We start from the raw sequence: 17538 nt of genomic DNA, 5'->3' as shown, positions 1-17538 counted from the left end.
GAGGTTCAGGTAGCAGCCACAGGGTAGGCATCCAGAGTTATCAGGCCTTCCCGGGAGCCCCTAGTGGAGGTAGGCACAGCTTAGAGCTCAATGCCACCATGTCAAGGGGTAGCTAACTTCAGACAAGAACAGCAGGAGGCAAGTTCTCCAACGGAGCCTGACATCCCCAGATTGGGCGGGCCCACTTTGTAGCCAGGGTCTTCACTTGGCCTCTATGCATCTAATCCTACATCCCTCTTTGCATCTACAGGGAGGCTAGTATATACCACTCACCAGCCTCTTTCTCCACCTGGGGAAACCAAGGCAGGAGGCAGTGAGGTGACCACACTCACCTGGCAATGAAGAAGGCCTCTGGTGCAACTGAGGGCATGTCCTCCTCCGAGGCAAATAGCACGCTCCTTACTGAAGAGCAGGTAGAGGCAAGAATCTTCCTCAACTCTTTCCCCTGGACCAGTCTTTAGGGAGACAAGGGGCACCCCCCTCTCCATTCTATGTGTGCCAAAATAGTCACTGAGGTGAGAAATTTCCAGCAAGTAACTCCATAGTCCAAAGAATGAAAGGGCCCCAAAGGAAGAGGTAGGATTTCACCACCCCAGGTCCCCCAGACTGGGCAATGGCAGCCAGCTGCATGTGACCCACCAGCTATTGCCAGTGCCCCAGGCATCCCGCCCACATCACACGGGCCCCCAAGACCTCCACCAACAGCACTGAAGCTACACGAGCCCAGCCACACGGGGCTAAGCTCCTGGAGCCCTGGCAAGGGTTTTCCCCTCCTTACATTTTCTACTTTGCAATCTTTTAACAGTATTCCCAAACTAGGTTGACACAGCTCCAGTCCACACCAGCATAACAGGCTTCCTCCCCAGAACAGCTTAGAGGAAGCTCCTTCTGGGCATGGTCAGGTGGTCCTCCTTCCCTCTCTCCTTCCCCTTCATCCCCTGGCCTCAACTGACTGGCTGGGGGGTGGGGGTATGGAAGGTCCTCAGGCTTCCCCCCAGCCCCCACAACCAGCACCCGTAACAGGAAGCTTGTGGAAGGCTCAGCATCCCCACCACACCACTTCTCTTTCCTAGAGGAGGGCAACTGGGGTCCCCAAGGTTGGGCCTGGATCGCTCTCCCTTCCCTTCAGTGGGAGGGGGCAAGGACCCAGAGGACCGTAAGGGCCTGGTCGCTTGGACAAGCAAGCTCAGGGAAGACACGAGGGAGGAGGCAGCTCCACCAGACTGCAACCCTGTTGGGCACAGGCTGCACAATCTGGCACTGGCCCTGGGGCCGGCTGGGCCTTGTCCTCCACCTGCTCAAACGTGCTTCCACCACCAGAGAAAACCCACTTACTAGTTTTTCTAATAAACTGACAATGCTCCATCTTTCTGTTACTTATTTGACTAGTTTTGTTTCCCCTTGAATTGGAGCAAGGAGGGGTAGTTGAGTGAGCAAGGGCAGGGAGGGACCACCACGGAGACAGAGGGAGAGCCAGTCTCTGGTTTGTCCCTGGAGAGTCTCACGCCCGTATCCAGCTGTGCGCCTTGCCTGAGAGCCTGAGTGAAGCTTGCTCATTCACGCATTCAACCATCTTGAGGGTCTGCGGCAAGCCCTTCCCCACAGAGCTCTGGACAGAGATCTTGGCCTTCACTGGACGTCAGAATCACTGGAAGTGCCATGCCTGAGATTCACCTCCGGGGGGGGGGCAATTTCTTTTGGTCTAGATGGATGAAACCGGCATCACCATTTTTCAAAAGGCTCCACTTACTCTCAGTGGTAGCAAGTGAGAACCAGTGAGCTGTTCAAGGCTCCCAGGCATACCTAACTGGTTAAAGATCACCTGGGGAAAGTGCTCACTACAACTTCCCAGGCCCTACCCCCCTGAAAAGTCTGAGTCAGGGAGTTTGAGAAGCAGTGCATCATCTATTTTCTTCAAGTTGCAGATGAGGAAAAAAAGCAAGGGTTCAGGTGACCCAGCTAACTAAGGGCAGGGCTGGGACCAGAACCTGGGTGTCCTCACTCTCGCTCCAATACATTCAGGGCTCCTGAGCATCACACCCCAAGCCTGGTAGGAGCCAACTATCCTCAGCAAGAGTGGAAGTGGCCACAGAACATTGAGGACAGCGGGTAGCTCTGCCCTGTCTGCTTCTGCCTAGGAGAGGCCTCCCCTGGCCTCCACTCCTCCCCTGATCTCATTAGACTCTGCACAACTGCCTTCAGGTTGAGGCCATCCTCCAAGGTCAGAAGCTCATAGAGCCCGGACCCAGCAGACCTGTGGGAACACTTGCCTGGAGGAACAGGGCCAGACAAGGCTGGCCCACCACAGAGAAGGGGCAGAAAGCCCAGTCAGAAATCGGCAGGCGCTCCCAGCCCTTTTGAGAAAAGACACTTTGAGAATGAGATGAAAACTGAGGCTCCATCCCAGAAAAAAATGCATTTGCTCTCCTCACACGACACTGCAGGCCACCTCAAGACATGTCTAGTCTCCAAGTTTCGAATCCTTGTCTCCTACAACGTCTCCTGGGAACTAGAGAGGGAGAGAAAAGGCACCAGACATTGGAAATTTCTGCCCATTAGAAAAATGTTCATTTTCCTCACCTTTTTTAGTCCAACTCTGGTCCTTGAGGATAAGAGCTCGAGGTTGGCACGGCGCTGTTCCCCCCACCCGCTCCCCCACCAGCACAGGATGCCAGGCCGGGGTGGGTGGAGGACAGGTTCCCTCCTGCACGTGGCAAGCACCCTGGTGCCTTATGCTTCGTAAGCACGGATGACGAGGGAGGGAATGTGGAAGCAACCACCCCCTCAGCCCACCTCGGCCAGCTCTCCCCACCCCGCAAGGCCCAGTGAGGAGCCACACACAGGTCGGTTGGTGAGCAGCGGGTATTGCACCATTGGCAAATAATGAAATGTATATACATTAGCAACAACCACAGGGTCAGCAAGACAACCTACAAAAGTACCTGAACCGAGTCCGTTACATTCTTCATGGGAGAGGAATCAATAACAGAAGAACACACACTCACAAACATGTGCACATACAAAGATACCACAGAATGGAAAGCAATAAATTACGGGCCTTGTTCCTGCCTGGATCCTAAGAAAAGGCACAATTAAAGAGCAAAGCCTCCCCACGCCACTTCCACGTCTCCTCTGGGTGGGCTCCTCAGCCTGGCGGTGGTCAGCCCAACACCAGAGGCCTGAGCACAGCTTGCTCTCCCTGGAAGAGGAGAGCTTTAATATTCAGCTTCTTACTAGGGAAGAACTATATATAAGGGAAGTGGCACACTGGCCTCGGTGGGGAGAAGGGCTCAGCTGGGCCTATGAAGGTTGCCATGAGCCCCGGGGAGCACCGGGGCATTCCCAGCATTGCTGAGCACACCAGAGCATTCTTTCAGGGGCTCATGTGAGCAGGGGGAGCCCAGGCTTGTGGGCAAGCATGCCAAGGTTCCTCTGCGTCCCCACCCTGCCGCACGGCTTCTCCCTCTCCCAGGACTCAGAGTCAACCTATGGAGTTCAAGGCCTGGAATTTCTCCCTCAGGTTTCTCACTCGGCCCGGCTGGCCTGGGTCCGCTGGGTCCCTGGGACCCTCTTCCTTTGGCCAACACTCCGGACTCCTGGAAATTCCAGACTCCTGGAAATCCAGGCCCTGTCCCACCGTGGCTGCTGGTGAGCTGGGTCCCTGCCCATTGCGTTCCTCCAGCCCTGCAGTGGGGCAGGGCAGGGGCCCCTTCTCCATGACAATCACCCGCCGGTTGTCGTCGAGGGTGAGGTCTGCGGTGACGTACAGGGTCTCCTCTCCGACTGGCCTGTTGTGGGGCACCCTGCCGGGAGGCTGGGGCTCAACAGCCTCTGGGCCCGCCCGGCCCCTCCTGGCGCCCACGCTGCAGCAGCGGCCCACCCTGCCCGCCAGAGGGGGCTCCAACATGTTCTCGGGCACCGAGCGGCTGCGGCTGACAGGCGGGCCGCGGGGCCGGATGCCCTCAGCCTGCAATGCCTCGTCATGGGAGGTGTACTTGGAGCAGAGCTCTCGGACATCAGGCCAGCTGAAGGTCTCAGTGTCGAAGGGGCTGAGGGGGCTTCGAGAGGAGGGTCGGACCCCAGGTGAGGTGGTCCTCGGGCTGGCAGCAGGGGGGCTGAAGGAGAAATGCCGAGGAGAGCTGGGCTTGGGCGGGCTGTGCTCCTGGGCCACCGTCTGCTCAGAGCTGAGGAGGGACAGCACCGGCTTTCTCTTGCCTGTGAAGAGACAGTAAGTGGACTGAATGGCTGGGCGGGAGGGGAGAGGGCAAATGAGGACTCTGCCCTGCCTTCTGCTCACGCTCCAGCCAAGGCTGCTCACTGGGGTTTTGGTTGTGAGGGGAGAGAAATCACATTCAACATCTCCGGCCCCATTATCAAAGGGCAATGGGAAGGGGGGGGGCCCTGGGTGGCTCAGTCAGTTAAGCGTCTGCCCTCAGCTCAGGTCATGATCCTGGGCTCCTGGGATCGAGTCCCACGTCAGGCTCCTTGCTCAGTGGGGAGCCTGCTTCTCCCTCTGCCTCTGCCCCTCCCTCTGCTTGTGATCCGTCAGATAATAAAATCTTTAAAAAAAAAAAAGAGCAATGAGAAAATGAAGAAAAGGAAGTGAACAGAGTCAGGAGTCTAAGGAAAAGATGAGAGCCTCTAGTCTCCTGGAAGAGAGGGCCCATGGCCACGTTTCCTCCCAAGGTCTCTGCTCCACAGGAAGGGCTCGGGGAGGGCAGTGAGGAGGCTCAACCAGGGCCACACACTTGGCCTTGGTAGTTAAGACTAACCGCCAGGGCTCACACCACTCCTGTGTGGAGTCCAGCCCTCTCTTTGGTCATGGATCTACAGGGGTCACTTTCCCCCAGGAGCCAACCTGCTCCTAAAAGGCTCTTCCACCCCAGACTTGCAGGAACGGCCCACTCCCCACCCGGGTAGTTGTACCCTTGCCGCCAGAGGGCGCTCCGGCCTCCTCCTGCAGGCAGGGAACGGTGGGAGCTGCCTTTCCCCACTGTAGAGGTGGCCTGGCTGTCACAGATTTGCTCTTGATCCGGAGGCTGTACTGGCGGGCAAGCTGGTAGACCTTGTTCTTGACTCGCTCGCTCATGTGGCCGTCCATCACGTGGGAGAGTTGGACGATGCGGGGGTGCAGCGGAGTCACCAGCTCCCCCTGGACACCACTGCTCAGCTCCTTCACCAGCTCCTTCAGCTCCCGGGCCAGGTGGGCTGCGCTGGGCCGCTCCGTGGGGGAGGCGCTCTCAGGGGAGGCAGTGGCCGACTCCTCAGTGATGGCCCCCAGCTCGTGCTCCTCCAGGATAAAGAGCGGTTCGTGCAGGTCAAAACCATTGGCCTGGCCTTGGCGGGGCCCCTGCAGATAGCTCTCCCCGGGAGACTCCATTCCCTCCCAGATCTTCACAATTTCTGAAGATGGCCGGAACTCAGCATCTGTGATAGGAGCTGGCTCCCCTGCACTTGCCTGGCCAGGTCCTGGGAGGTCAAACAGAGCCCACGAAGGCGGCCGGGAGCCCACCTGCCTCTTGTGCCCCAGCGGAGCCAGAGGCTCTGGGTCCGGCCTGGGAAGGTTGTTGAATCTGGAAACAGAGTTTCTCACCAGACCCTTGGGGATATAGGAGAGGCTCTCCCGGCGCCGGATGCTAAAGCCCACATCGTGGTGCTCTGCGTTTTCATAGTAGCTCTTGATTCTGTCCAGCAAGAGCCGATCTCGGGTGGAGAGGGTCGACTCCTTCTTCTTGCAGGAAGACCTGTCGGGCTCTGCTGGGCAGCCTGGACTCGGGGGCTCCGTCCCATTGACCGAAGGGCCACTCTCTGCAGCCACTCCCACAGTGCTGTCCACCTCTGGGGGCGGCTGTGAGCCGAGGGCGTCCGTGGTGCTGCCGTGCCGGGTCGGGCCCTTCTCGCTGCCCTCGAGGCTGAGCACACTGCTGCTCCGGCTCGCCAGCCTCGGGCTCCCAAAGCCGCTGGCCTTGCCGTCCTCCAGTGCCAGGCTGCTCCGCCGAGAAAAGCTGCTGACGAAGCGCTCAGCGATGATGCTGGCCTGGTCCAGCACAGAGGGCGGCAGGAGGCTCTCGGTCTCCTGGGTGGCCCCCATGTCCTCCTCCTCCTCCTCCTCACTGCTCAGAGCCTTAAGGTCCTCAGTGCTCTCGGCCACCACAAAGCCCACCATGTCACTCGGGGGGTCCAGCCCCAGCAGCTCCTGGTGGGCATCAAGCTGTGCTTCCAGGACTTCTGGAGACTCTGTGTCTGAGGGCACCTCCTCAATGCTGGGAACTTCCATGGCAGCAAATACTTCCTGCTCCATTTCAGGTTCAGGGTCTGGTTCAACCTGGGATAACAGAGCTGCTATGAGCCAAAAGCCTCCCTCATGAGACCCAAAGGAGAAGGGGACAGCATGGCCTGCTCAAAGCCCAGTGGGAGATTATGTAGTTTAGGACCAAAGGCAATGAGAATGAGCACAACTCAAGAGTGGCAGAGGCAGGCCCTTACAGAGAGGAACGTGGTGATGTCCCTCAGTCATCATGCAGCTAGTGGCCTTGGGTTGTAAAACCCAAGGAAAATTCTAGGAACGCAGATGGGGTAGAGTGGAGGCAGCTCTCAGTGACAGCCTGCCTGGGAGCTACAGGGACAAAGTGGGAGCACACAACACAGGGTATGCCTGATAGAGAGGCAGCTTTCTAAAGCCCTATAGAGACCACATGGGGGCTTTTCTGGGTTCAAACCCAACTACCCCGAGTGGCCACGACCTCCTGTGCGAACGAGGCTCCAGAGGGCAATAGAACCACATGATAGAGTCCCATCAGAGCGGGTGAAGACAGGGATTTGGCTCCTACCAGCCAGCCTCTGGCCGTAGGCACAACGTTTGCTTGTGCCCAGGAGACAGGTAAGGAAGGAAGGCAATGTAAGAACCTCGTCCTGACCACCTTGAAGGTCATCTGAACCACAAAACCAGCCAGTACAGGCAGCTTCCCAGAGGGGCCTTCAGGAAGAAGAGCAACACTCTCCATTCTGAGGAACCAGACCTGACCCCAACTGTTCTAGTCCAGAGTCTGCAAAGCAGGACCCATGGTCGCGGCCGGCACCACACTGTGCCGAGCCACAAGTGGCTTCTGAGAACCTGCAACGTGGCTAGTCCAAACTGAGAACAGCTGGAAGGGTAACATACACACCAGATTGCAAAAACTTCATACAAAGTATAAAATGTCATTAATAGCGGGACACCTGGGTGGCTCAGTTGGTTGGGCGACTGCCTTCGGCTCAGGTCATGATCCTGGAGTCCCGGGATTGAGTCCCGCATTGGGCTCCCTGCTCGGCAGGGAGTCTGCTTCTCCCTCTGACCCTCTTCCCTCTCGTGCTCTCTATCTCTCATTCTCTCTCTCTCAAATAAATAAATCTTTTAAAAAAAATGTCATTAATAGCTTTTCCCATTGATTACATGTTGAAATTATAGTTAACATTCAATAATTAAATAATTTGTTTACACGGCTGCTAGAAAATGTAAAGTTATCCATGTGGCTTGCTTCCTGTTATCATGGAACAGCACCACCCCAGACTCCTATCCAGTGTCAGGGTCCTCAGACCTGCCCGGGTTGTGAGGTCTGCCCTGGAGTCAAGGCCTCATACACTTCTTCTTGTAACTTTGGGAAAACAAAGGTATCGGTTCCACCCACAGACAGCGTGGGGTGTCAGGAAGTGGAATGCGGGCTTCTAAGTCACAGACTCTGGTCTGATCTCAGTTCTGCCCCTCAGAAGCTGCCCGACACCAGGCACGTCACTCAGCTTCTCTGAGGCTCTTTCTGCCTGAGCTGTTGCAGGGAATAGAAGGAAGAAATAAAACATTGGACGTGTAGGAAGTGCCCAGTAGATGTCAGTACCCAGGGAGGCACAGTCGTGAGTGCAATGTCTGGCCAGCTGGCAGGGGCAGGGCCTTATGGCCTATACAAGGAGGCCTGGCTGGAGGGACCTAAAATCTGGTCATTTCTGCGAATATGGCCCTTGATAAGAGACTGCGTCTTGTCAATGGGGTTTCTTTTTCTAATTCATAGAAAGGGGCTACCTGCTCACCCCACCGTATGCCCAGAGGCCAGACAGGCTTCCTAAAGGGCCAAGAGTCCGGAGAGGGGAGCGGGGGACCCCTGTGTCCCCATGGGCCCAAGAGGAGAGCCCGTCCCAGAAAGCCCCACCCACAGACCTGCGCTCTGGGCACTGCCGCACTGGCCCCTTCCGCCCACCGGCCACTCACCTCTGGCAGGGAAGAGGAGGTGGACTCGAAGCTCATGCGCTTCTCAGCGCTCGTTGGAGACCGGCCGCCGGACCTTCTGCGGCTCTTGGGGCCTTCGGACTCCCTGTGCCCCTTCTCCTGCAGCAAGCAGAGGGCCATCGTCAGCTCCTGGGACAACTGGGAGCTCATCCCTTCTGCAGCCCAACATGGGCGAACCTTCTGAGCCCTAAAGGGGCTGGGCTGTATTGAGAGCCAGCCTGAGACCTGAGCCTGAACCACCAGGTCTGGGGATACAGAAATCCCTGCCGGGTGTGCAGCCTCCGAAAAGCCCAACCCCCTGGCCCCTTCCAGCCCCACTGGCTTCTCCCCCTTCCCCACCACCCCCACCCCGTTAGTCACGCTCACTGGGTAGGACACTAGTTCACGCCCAGTACTGAACAGCACACATGCCAAGGGCTCACCAGGGCGTGACAGCGGGCAAGGGGTTAGGTGCTGATGGCAGGAGCGAGGGAACAGGACAGAGGGGTGGAGGGCAGGGCAGAGAACTCCCGGATAGGCATGCGCTCGCCAGGGAACATGCAAGGAGGAGGGGAGATCAAAGAGACACCTCACCATAGCGCCCCGGGAGAAAAGTAAAGCGTTGGCCCGATAGTGCCAGCAGTGGAGGGCGGCCAGCAGGGAGCTGGCGAAGTCGGCTACCTGCTCCGCCACTGCCAGGCTCTCCTCCTCCTCCGAGCCTGGGGGCTCCAGTCTGGCCCCCTTCTCGCTGCCTTCATGCCCTGCCAAGTCCTCCAGAGACACCTGAAAGGCCTCCTCCACCACCTCCTCCTCCACCACCTCCTCCTCCTCCTCCTCCTCCTCCTCCCGGGCAGCCCCTTCGGCCTCCGGCTGCAGGCCCTGAGCACAGGGAGGCCGCCCGAAGTCCAGGAGAGCGCCGGCACTGCCTGCATGCTGTTCAGAGCATAAGACCCCCTCGTGACCAGGCTCTGGGCAAGCCCCCTCCTCCTGCCAGTGGCTCGGGGTACGGAGGCTTTACACAGAGAAAACTGCGCCTAAACACCCAAGCCCTGGTCTCCACCAGGGCCCAGGGAGGAGCAGGGTGGGCGTCCTCAAGGTGGGAAGCTGGGACCTGGGAAAGCTGGGGCTGGGGCCTGCTCAGGAACTCAAGACCCAGAGAGGCCTGCCTGCCCCAGAGAGAGAAAATGGAGAAGATCCAGGCTGGGCCACCACCAGGGTACCATTCCAGGAAAAGGGTATGGAAGGATCCCCAGGGGGCCACGGCTTATTCATCTCTGTGACTCTTGTGACAGCCGAGCACACAGTAGGGGCCTGAAAGGTATTTGCCGAATGCGCGAAGACGACGAGAGCCGAAGGGGCCAGGGCACTGACCTGGCAGTCCCACCCCCTCTGTCAGGCCAGTCCTCTCTGCCCACTGGCCTTACCTTCATTTCTGCGGCTCTGGCTGCACCCACCACGGCCAGGTCCCAGCACACACAGGCGGGGAGGGGAGAAGAGATCGGTAAGCAGGAGAAAGAGCCTCTTTACAGAGACCAGGAGCCCCCCAGGGAAGGCTTCACTGGGGCTCCTGTTCCCAGAACCTGCGCCCAGTCTCCCGGGCTTTCAAAGGAATGACTGACAGAGCAGAGGCCCCGGGGGACACAGGGCAGCACAGGTCTATGCCCCTCACTGTGACTGTTACCCGAGGACAGGAGTGTGTGGGAGGGAGAGCTCAGCCCCCTCGCCACACAGCAAGGGGGGAGGCCCACCTCCAGGGAGGGGGAGAGGCAGGGTCCCCTCTAAACTGTCCTCAACACCCAGAGGGTTACCTGTGTCACCTCCCTGCCCCTCCCCTAGAGCTTGCCAGGAAGGGCTGGCCATGCTCACACTCACCTTTCTCACTGAGTTGCCTGAGCAGGTGTCTGGTTGGCTCTGAGAAGGAAAGCGAGTGGACAGTCAGTTCGGGCCTGGAAACAGCTGTGTCTGGCCCTGGTCCCATGCTCACAGCGCCACCGCCACCACCAGCTCAAAGTCCACTCCAGCCTGGCCCCCCTCAGCCCTAGGGCCTGAGGGAGGCTGCCCTCCTACCTACTCCACAGGGAGGCAGCGCCCGGGCCACCCCCATCCAGCACCAGAGACCTCTGCTGTGACTGCCAGCACCCCCCGCCCCCAGGAACAGCGCCACCCAGAATCCCTGCATTAGTGCACCCCGCCCAGGGCCCTTTGTTCTGGAGCTATAGTCCCAAGCTGCCTCCTTTCAGACCAACTCACCACATTTCTGGAGAACCTCAGCTCTACCTCAAGCCCCACCCTCCCTGCAATAAGCACATGAGCGCATTAGCTACACCCAAGGCCAAGCCCCCTTGTAGCACCCCAGCTGGAAAGCAGAGGTCGCACCCGACTTCCTACGGCCGTTAAGGCCTGGCTCGATGAAGCCTCGCTGCCTGCTGGGGAGTGTTGCCCGGATGAACGAGGACTGACCAGGCTCTGGGAACAGGATACAAAACACACCCATTAGGCTGATGGTGTCACCCCTTGTAATCCCAGCCTTTCTGGGAACAGACCTGAGAGAGGCAGGCAGGGATAAGACGACATGTGTCCAGGGACTCTCCACAGAGTCTTGACCTTAGCCCACAGTGTTCTTGCCCAGCTGGTGTTAACCGGGGAGCCCGCTATAAACTCAGAGGCATAAGGGAATTCTAGCAGGGAGTCACACTGCAGAAGTTTCTTCTACTGAGACGCGTGTGTGCGTGCACCCGATCTGCACAACCAAAGTACGCTGTGAATCCGATTGTTTTTAGAGAAATACAAAATGCTCTACTTTTTCATCTTAACACTTGCAATCAAGAATATTTAACAAGTGACAAGTGGTGACAGCAGCACCTCCCTTATCTAGAGCATCCTCTCTGCCCATCTCAGATCTCTGGGAAAAGGAGGCCTGGAGGCAGAGTGGGTGACTCCAAGCTTGCGTGGGGCCCCATCTCCCTCTCAGCAACTTGCTGACCTTTTTTTTTTTTTTTTAACATCTTTTTTTTAAGTAATCTCTACACCCAACATGGGGCTCGAACGCACAACCCCGAGATCAAGAGTTGCACACTCCACCGACAGAGCCGGCCAGGTGCCCCTTGCTGGCCTGTCTTTACCCACACTTCTCACAAGTTCAATCGACTGATTTCAAACAACAGAAGCAGGGAGAAGAGCCGCTCCAGGCGAGGACTCTGCGACAGACAAGAATCAATGCCTCCGGGTTAAGGGTGGACACCACACCTCCGGTGTGCAGCCGCCATGGCGACCCCCAGCCCCAAGCAGCGCACACGCCCAACAGATGCTGTCGCACCTGCACCAGAAAAGGCAAAGTTCAACAGTGGTCGGCATCCTCTACCATAAGAGGCTCAAGGGATGAAGCAAGTTTTAGATAGACGTTTGTTTCATAATGGTTAGAACTCAAGTACAAAAACAAGCAAACGGAACCTGACTCCATCAGGGTTCACAGGCTGAAATCTTGGTTCTGTGGAAACTGAGCTCTAAAATGACTCACTGCCCACGTGCCCCAATAGCCACAGTGTGGGTGCTGACATCATGACAGGCAGTACTGCGGTTCCTACCACCACCACCAGCTCTTCCATGAGCCAGAAGCTTCCAATTCAAAGCTATGGAAGGTTAAAGGGGAAGGCTAGAAGGACAGGAAGAGCATCATAGGAGAAAGGAAAACAACAAGGGCCAGAAAATTACGAAGTAACACCCCCCCAACTGGGGGCTTTTCACGTAGGGTGTCATAAAATGTTTGCAACCATCACAAATTTGCCTAGGGTTCAAGGTCCATTGGGCGTAATACCAAATAAAACAAAATCACAAAAGCTTTCCAGAGACCACTTGGCTCCATCTTCCAGAAGACCAAAGCCCACATGTCAATCCCCAGAGTCGTTCAGGGGACCCATGGGTCATGGCCAAAGCCCAATGCACCCAGGAGACCCACACCAGGACAGTGAGCCAGTCACTCCCGAAATCTTCTCTCCAGCGGTCTCTGAGACACTTCTCACTCCAACTCTCACCTCCTCTATGTTTGGCGGTGCCCAGCTGAAGCTAAATCTGTCCCTGGGCCTCAGACTGAAGAGCAGAGTACAAGCAGACAAACAGACGTAGAAAACACACACCCTTATCACCCCCAGAGCTAAGAATAAAAGCAAGGTTTTCTCTTTTGCAACAGACGATTCATTCCAATAAACCCAAGTACATAGTAGCAAGCCCAGTCATGGAAGAAAACCCAGCAGAGGAAAATGGAACTTTTTCCTGAGACCCAAAGTAAATATTTCCTGTCTGGATTTGGTGCCACTTGATGTCTAACTCGTTTTCCCCACGTCCTGCCTCTGTTCTGCTCCAGAACTGGGCTGGGGAATCACCCATGACGTCTGAGCGTTGCTCCTGGCTGAGTCCCAGGATTCTGAGAGGCAAAGGAGCAAGGTTTTGGTCACAGGAAAGCTAAGAAGGAGCACGGAGGCCTGAGTGAACAAGCACCCTCAGGGCCCTGGAAAAGGTGGGCTGCTCGGCCCTGGTGGGCAAGAAGGGCCCGAACGAAGGTGCCTGGGAGGGTAGCAGAAGCACGGGGACATGACGCGCCACATGTGCCCGGCGACCCTCCCTCCTGCCCTTTCCTGGGATGTCCGGGGAGGGGAGAGCCAGCCCCAAATGCTGCTGCAGATAGTCCCCGTCCTGGTCAAGAGTCCTGTGAGGAAGCCTCTGCCCACACAGCCCTTCCCTTACCAGACTGCCGGCGCCCCTGGCGCGCATGCATGGACACCTCATCCTGGGAGGACCAAGCCTTCTTCAGGCGCTCTGGGCTGCAGCGGTACCGACTGGGATCTGCCCACAAGATTGACAATCAGCCTGGGCCTGGACTCTGACCATCCCTGACCCCACCTCTGCTGCCTGCCCCAGCTCCAGGGGCCAGAAGCCTCCAGAGCTCCCTCCTCTTCCAGCTTCCACCCAGAAATGTTAGGCAGTGGGGGGTCCCACCTGCCAGCAGGACCACACCCTGGATCCTGCAGTAGACCCCTAGCCCTTGACAGAAGGAGCGTCCCCATTCTCCCTGCTCCCTGGAAGAGAAGTACCAGGCAGAGCTTTCCCAGGATCTAGAGATGTGGCCAGTCAGGGAGAAAGCAGGCAGAAAGAGCACACTTACAGTAGGAGTCCATTTCCAAGATGGCTTCCTTGGCCTGGAAGGGAAGGAAACGCACACAATTACCACGTTGCTGTGCACGCACCTCTCTTGGCCCACCGACTTGCTCTTGCTGCGCTGGGACACCCCACACCCCGTGGTGCTGTGCTGAAGCCCACGGCACCTACTGCACTGACCCCCGCCTCGAGTGAAGCCGACGTCCAGCAATAAGGCACTGGTGGGCCCCTGGAGCTGGCTGAGGGACACCCTCTCCCTGCACCCGGTCACGGGGCAGGTGGGGCACCCCGGGAACTCACCTTCTGGGGGATAGTGGTGTGGTGGTTCTCCAGGATGAGCCTCTTGATGTGGTGAGTCCAGCTCCGTTTCTCCTCCGCTGTTTTGGCCTGGAAGGACCGAAGGGAGAGGGAACCAGGGTTATTACCACAAGCCGGAAGCCGTCAGCCTTGGGCCATGTCCAGTGCCTCTGCCCTGCCAGGGCACCTCTGTGAGGTTACCTGAGCTCCTCAACACAAACCCGAGACACGCCCACAGGAATCCCTACCTTGCAGAGGGAGACTATGAGGCCCAGCTCAGCTGAGCGAGCCGAGGTGGCGGCCGTGTTCCCGGCCCGCCCTCACCTGAATACTGTACTGCTGCTTGCCATGCTTGTAGTGGGTAACGGTGAAGCACAGGGAGTCTCTGGTGCTTTCGATCAGCATCAGGGAGGAGCCCTGGGGCAGAGGGAGAGCGCAGTCAAGCACACAAAGGGGTGGGGGTGGGGGGGTTGAACTGGGGCCCCAGCCCCTCAAGACCATCCGGGGAGACAGGGAGAGTAATCTCAGAAGGATGGAGCTGGATCCACCCCAACCCAGGGCCTACGAAGAGGTCAAGAAATGGAGCCTGGGGGCGCCTGCTAGCCTCGGACATTAGAGCCTGAGACTCTTGATCTCGGGGCTGTTAAGTTCGAGCCCTACATTGGGTGAAGAGATTACTTAAAAATAAAATTTTTAGGGGCGCCTGGGTGGTTCAGTCGTTGAGCATCTGCCTTGGGCTCAGGTCATGATCCCAGGGTCCTGGTATCGAGCCCCACATTGGGCTCCCTGCTCGGCGGGAAGCCTGCTTCTCCCTCTCCCACTCCCCCTGCTTGTGTTCCCTCTCTCGCTGTGTCTCTCTCTGTCAAACAAATAAAATCTTAAAAATAAATAAATAAATAAATAAATAAATAATCAATCAAATCTTAAAAAAAGAACGGAGCCTGGCCCACTACAAGGGGGGAAGAGGGCAGAGGCCATGACAGCAGCCTGGCTACCGGGATATGGCCCTTGTAGACAAAGTGATCGCCTCGCTTCTTGGTGATGAGCAGCGCTTTGTCAAAGAGGAAGAAGGTCCTCTCATTGCGCACACGGTGCACGCGGAACGTGCCCTCCAGGACGAGCTCCCCGTAGATAGTCAGGTCCGGCCCCTTCCAGTTGATGAGCAGCGACTGAATCTCCTACAGCAGAGAAGCCCCGACCCCCAGAGTCAGGCTGCTCGTGACCCTCTGGGGACGACACAGAACCCCAGAAACTCCTACAGACACAGACACCACCCGCATCCATCAGACACACACTGCCACAAGGGCCCCCCCAGAGAAGGCCACCCTGCAGGGAAACCCACCCTCGCGGCTCCCCGCAGCAGGGTGGCTGCACCCCGCCCACCAGCCGGCCCTGTCCCTCCAAGCGACCAGCCCTGGAGCACCTGGAGCCGGACCGCATGCTCGTGTCTCCTCTTCATGTCGTTGATGTACCAGGCCACACAGGTCATGGTGTCAATGGCATCTTCCACCACCTCGAAGCCATCCTCTTCTTCATCAAAATGTTTGGCAATTTCCTGTGTGGGAGACAGGTGCGTAGGCAGCCCAGACTCAGCCCTGCCCCTCCCCTGGCCCCCCACATCCTCAGGAAGACCACTGGACTACCTGGAGCAGCAGGTGGTACTTGAGGATGCGCTGCACAGGCTTCAGCAAGTAGGAGCCCAAGGGCAGAGAGTGCTGTAGTAGCTCCTGCCGGTCCCGAAAGAACTTGGCCTGTTGCTTGTCCCGCATGCACTCGGTCAGGGCGGCCACTGAGCTGGGGGTGGGGGAGAAGGGGCCATCACCACCTGGGAAGGCCTACATAGGGATGTGGGGTGCTCCAGGCCCACAAAATAACTGTCTCCCCCTCCACCCCAATACTCACTTGGGGTAGTTGTTGCAATACTGAGTGTAGATATCAAACTCTTGACTCTAAGAGGAGACCAAACAAAGATGGTGATTTTTGGGAGACTCCCATTTGACTCTAAACTTGGGTATACCAAAGACATGGCCCTGACCCCCCAGAGCACACTCGGCCCTCCTTTCCCTGAACACCTGCAGATCCATCTTTGGACCCATCTGTCTGGGACATCCCATCCACCCAGCGGCCCCTGGCTCTACCCCAGAATGCCCTTCCCACAAGACAGGGCACCGGGCACTTCCCCTGGACAGAGGCCTCCAGGACTCACACATCCTCTTAAGCTGGGCACTCCTGGGCCTCAGAGCCCCCAGCAAGGCGGGACAAGAGGCAAGGACCCAGCAGCCCCTCTTACCCTTTCCACGAAGCAGCTGGCCACAGCCACGGGATCACCGTTGCAGCTGTCCAGGTCTCGGAGTAGCTGGCTGGGGGAGGGGAGAGGGGTCATCAGACCCCGGACAGCACACAGCCTCCACAGCTACCAACACGCCCCCTCCCCAGCCTCCTGGTGCCCAGATACACAGCCAGCCCCGGGTGTCATGCCAAAGAGTCGGGGCGTCCATCCTCAAAGTGAGCCCCGCCCAGGCCAGCAACCATAGAGAGTACCCCGCACTGCCGCAAAGATGGGGAGCAAAGAACACCCACATGCTCAGCAAGCAGGAGAGAGGGGACACCAGTACCCACCTTGGGAGGGGAGACAGTTCCTTTGCAGGCAGAAGGAGTCAAACACACAAAGGCAGAGATTAACGGGAGAAGAAGAGAGAGAGGGGACTCCCAAAGGAAACAAAGGCCCCCAATTCAAAAGGATGCAGGAAAGGGAGAGAAACAGGGTGAGTCCCAGTACCCCCAAAACTTAGATGGGGCGCTATGGGAACCCTAAACACAATCTTCCCCGGACACCTCCTCCTGTGCACTTCTCCCGACCCCACCATCCGCCAGCCCAAGTCACCCTGCACCTGTTCTCCCGGACTTCTGCAGCTGGCCCAGCAGGAAGCTCCTCTGGCCCACGTTAAAGGGCCCAGGGTAAGGCTCCTCCTACTACTGACGCTGTCCCCTCAGGCACTGCCCCTCCCAACCAGTGTCCCTTCCCTGGGGAATCTGTGGGCCCAGGCAGCAACACACCAGATCCTCGAGGAGCCCCTGGTGCCCTGAAGCAGCCCCTCACCAGGTTTTGCTCAGCCTCCCCCATCACATTCTGCCTGGCCTGTCATTCTCCTAATGGGTCAGATTACCCCCAGGGAGACTTGACTTCCCATGGGGTCTGTGGGAAGGTGAAGAAGAAGTAAAGAGATGTGCAAGTGGGCAGTGATGATGGGAGAGACAGAGGGGCCACACAGGTACAGGGGGAAGAGCATTACATGCCAGAGGCCAGAAGGTCCCTGAGGGGGCGCTGGCCCAGGCTGGACCCAACATGCACACGGCCTCAAACGATCTAGCACATTAGCCCCAGGGCACATGGTCCCACATCCCCCTCTCTACTACAGGGAACTAACTATTCCGCTGAACAGGGATGGACCACCATTACCCACCCTCGGCGATCAGGCCCCAAGCCCACATATCACAACCCAAGAGACTGGAGACATCCAGGGCTCCTCCTTAGGCCCCGAGATGGGCCTCACAGGCAGAACACGGTGTGTTAGGCCCATTCCATACCTGTTCAGTGCATAGATGTTTTCTATGTTCCCAAAGAGGGCGCTGACTTGTTCTGGTTTCAGCAGCCCAGGCGTGTCAATGATCTTCAAGAGGTAGTCCTGTGTGGAGGGAGGCATCAGAACCCAGCCCCTCCGGGTGCAGTCCTGTTTCCCCACTTCCCGCAGAACACCTCAGTTCTGTCCTGCATTTACAATGACAATGTAACCTCACAGACATCGCCTATTGTACTGGGCTGGAGAGCTCTCCTCCCCCGACCCCACCCCCCC

The 17538-nt window shown here is 57.7% G+C and overlaps 2 protein-coding genes across 9 annotated transcripts in view; one reads left to right on the top strand and one right to left on the bottom strand.

Moving 5' to 3' along the window:
- Window positions 1–786, top strand: part of SPTB (spectrin beta, erythrocytic) — a 119180-nt gene extending 118394 nt beyond the window's left edge. The window contains exon 37 of the transcript XR_012379019.1: window positions 251–786. The gene's annotated coding sequence lies outside the window, so the exon portion shown is untranslated. The remainder of the gene's footprint in view (window positions 1–250) is intronic.
- Window positions 787–2847: 2061 nt separating this feature from the next.
- PLEKHG3 (pleckstrin homology and RhoGEF domain containing G3) overlaps window positions 2848–17538 on the bottom strand; it is a 41339-nt gene continuing 26648 nt past the window's right edge. For 2 of the 8 annotated variants that reach the window (XM_073895358.1, XM_073895356.1), the window contains 16 exons: window positions 17273–17370; window positions 15975–16044; window positions 15587–15633; window positions 15328–15478; window positions 15108–15239; window positions 14680–14862; window positions 14009–14101; window positions 13688–13774; window positions 13395–13428; window positions 12977–13075; window positions 10613–10702; window positions 10109–10147; window positions 9661–9680; window positions 8240–9169; window positions 4927–6325; window positions 2848–4215 (listed from right to left, as the gene is read on the bottom strand). In XM_073895358.1, the coding sequence (XP_073751459.1) occupies window positions 3482–4215; window positions 4927–6325; window positions 8240–9169; window positions 9661–9680; window positions 10109–10147; window positions 10613–10702; window positions 12977–13075; window positions 13395–13428; window positions 13688–13774; window positions 14009–14101; window positions 14680–14862; window positions 15108–15239; window positions 15328–15478; window positions 15587–15633; window positions 15975–16044; window positions 17273–17370 (4206 nt within the window). In that variant the 3' untranslated portion in view covers window positions 2848–3481. Of the gene's footprint in view, window positions 4216–4926; window positions 6326–8239; window positions 9170–9660; window positions 9681–10108; window positions 10148–10612; window positions 10703–12976; window positions 13076–13394; window positions 13429–13687; window positions 13775–14008; window positions 14102–14679; window positions 14863–15107; window positions 15240–15327; window positions 15479–15586; window positions 15634–15974; window positions 16045–17272; window positions 17454–17538 lie in introns of all 8 variants that reach the window. The other 6 variants (XM_073895361.1, XM_073895362.1, XM_025869892.2 and 3 more) reach the window with 6 other exon arrangements.

Source organism: Callorhinus ursinus, unplaced genomic scaffold, assembly GCF_003265705.2.
Source record: "Callorhinus ursinus isolate GAN/ISIS: 27379988/994484 unplaced genomic scaffold, GSC_fseal_2.0 scaffold8, whole genome shotgun sequence".
NCBI lineage: Eukaryota > Metazoa > Chordata > Mammalia > Carnivora > Otariidae > Callorhinus > Callorhinus ursinus.
Note: the sequence above shows the minus strand (reverse complement) of the source record. Positions and strands in the feature narration are given on the sequence as shown.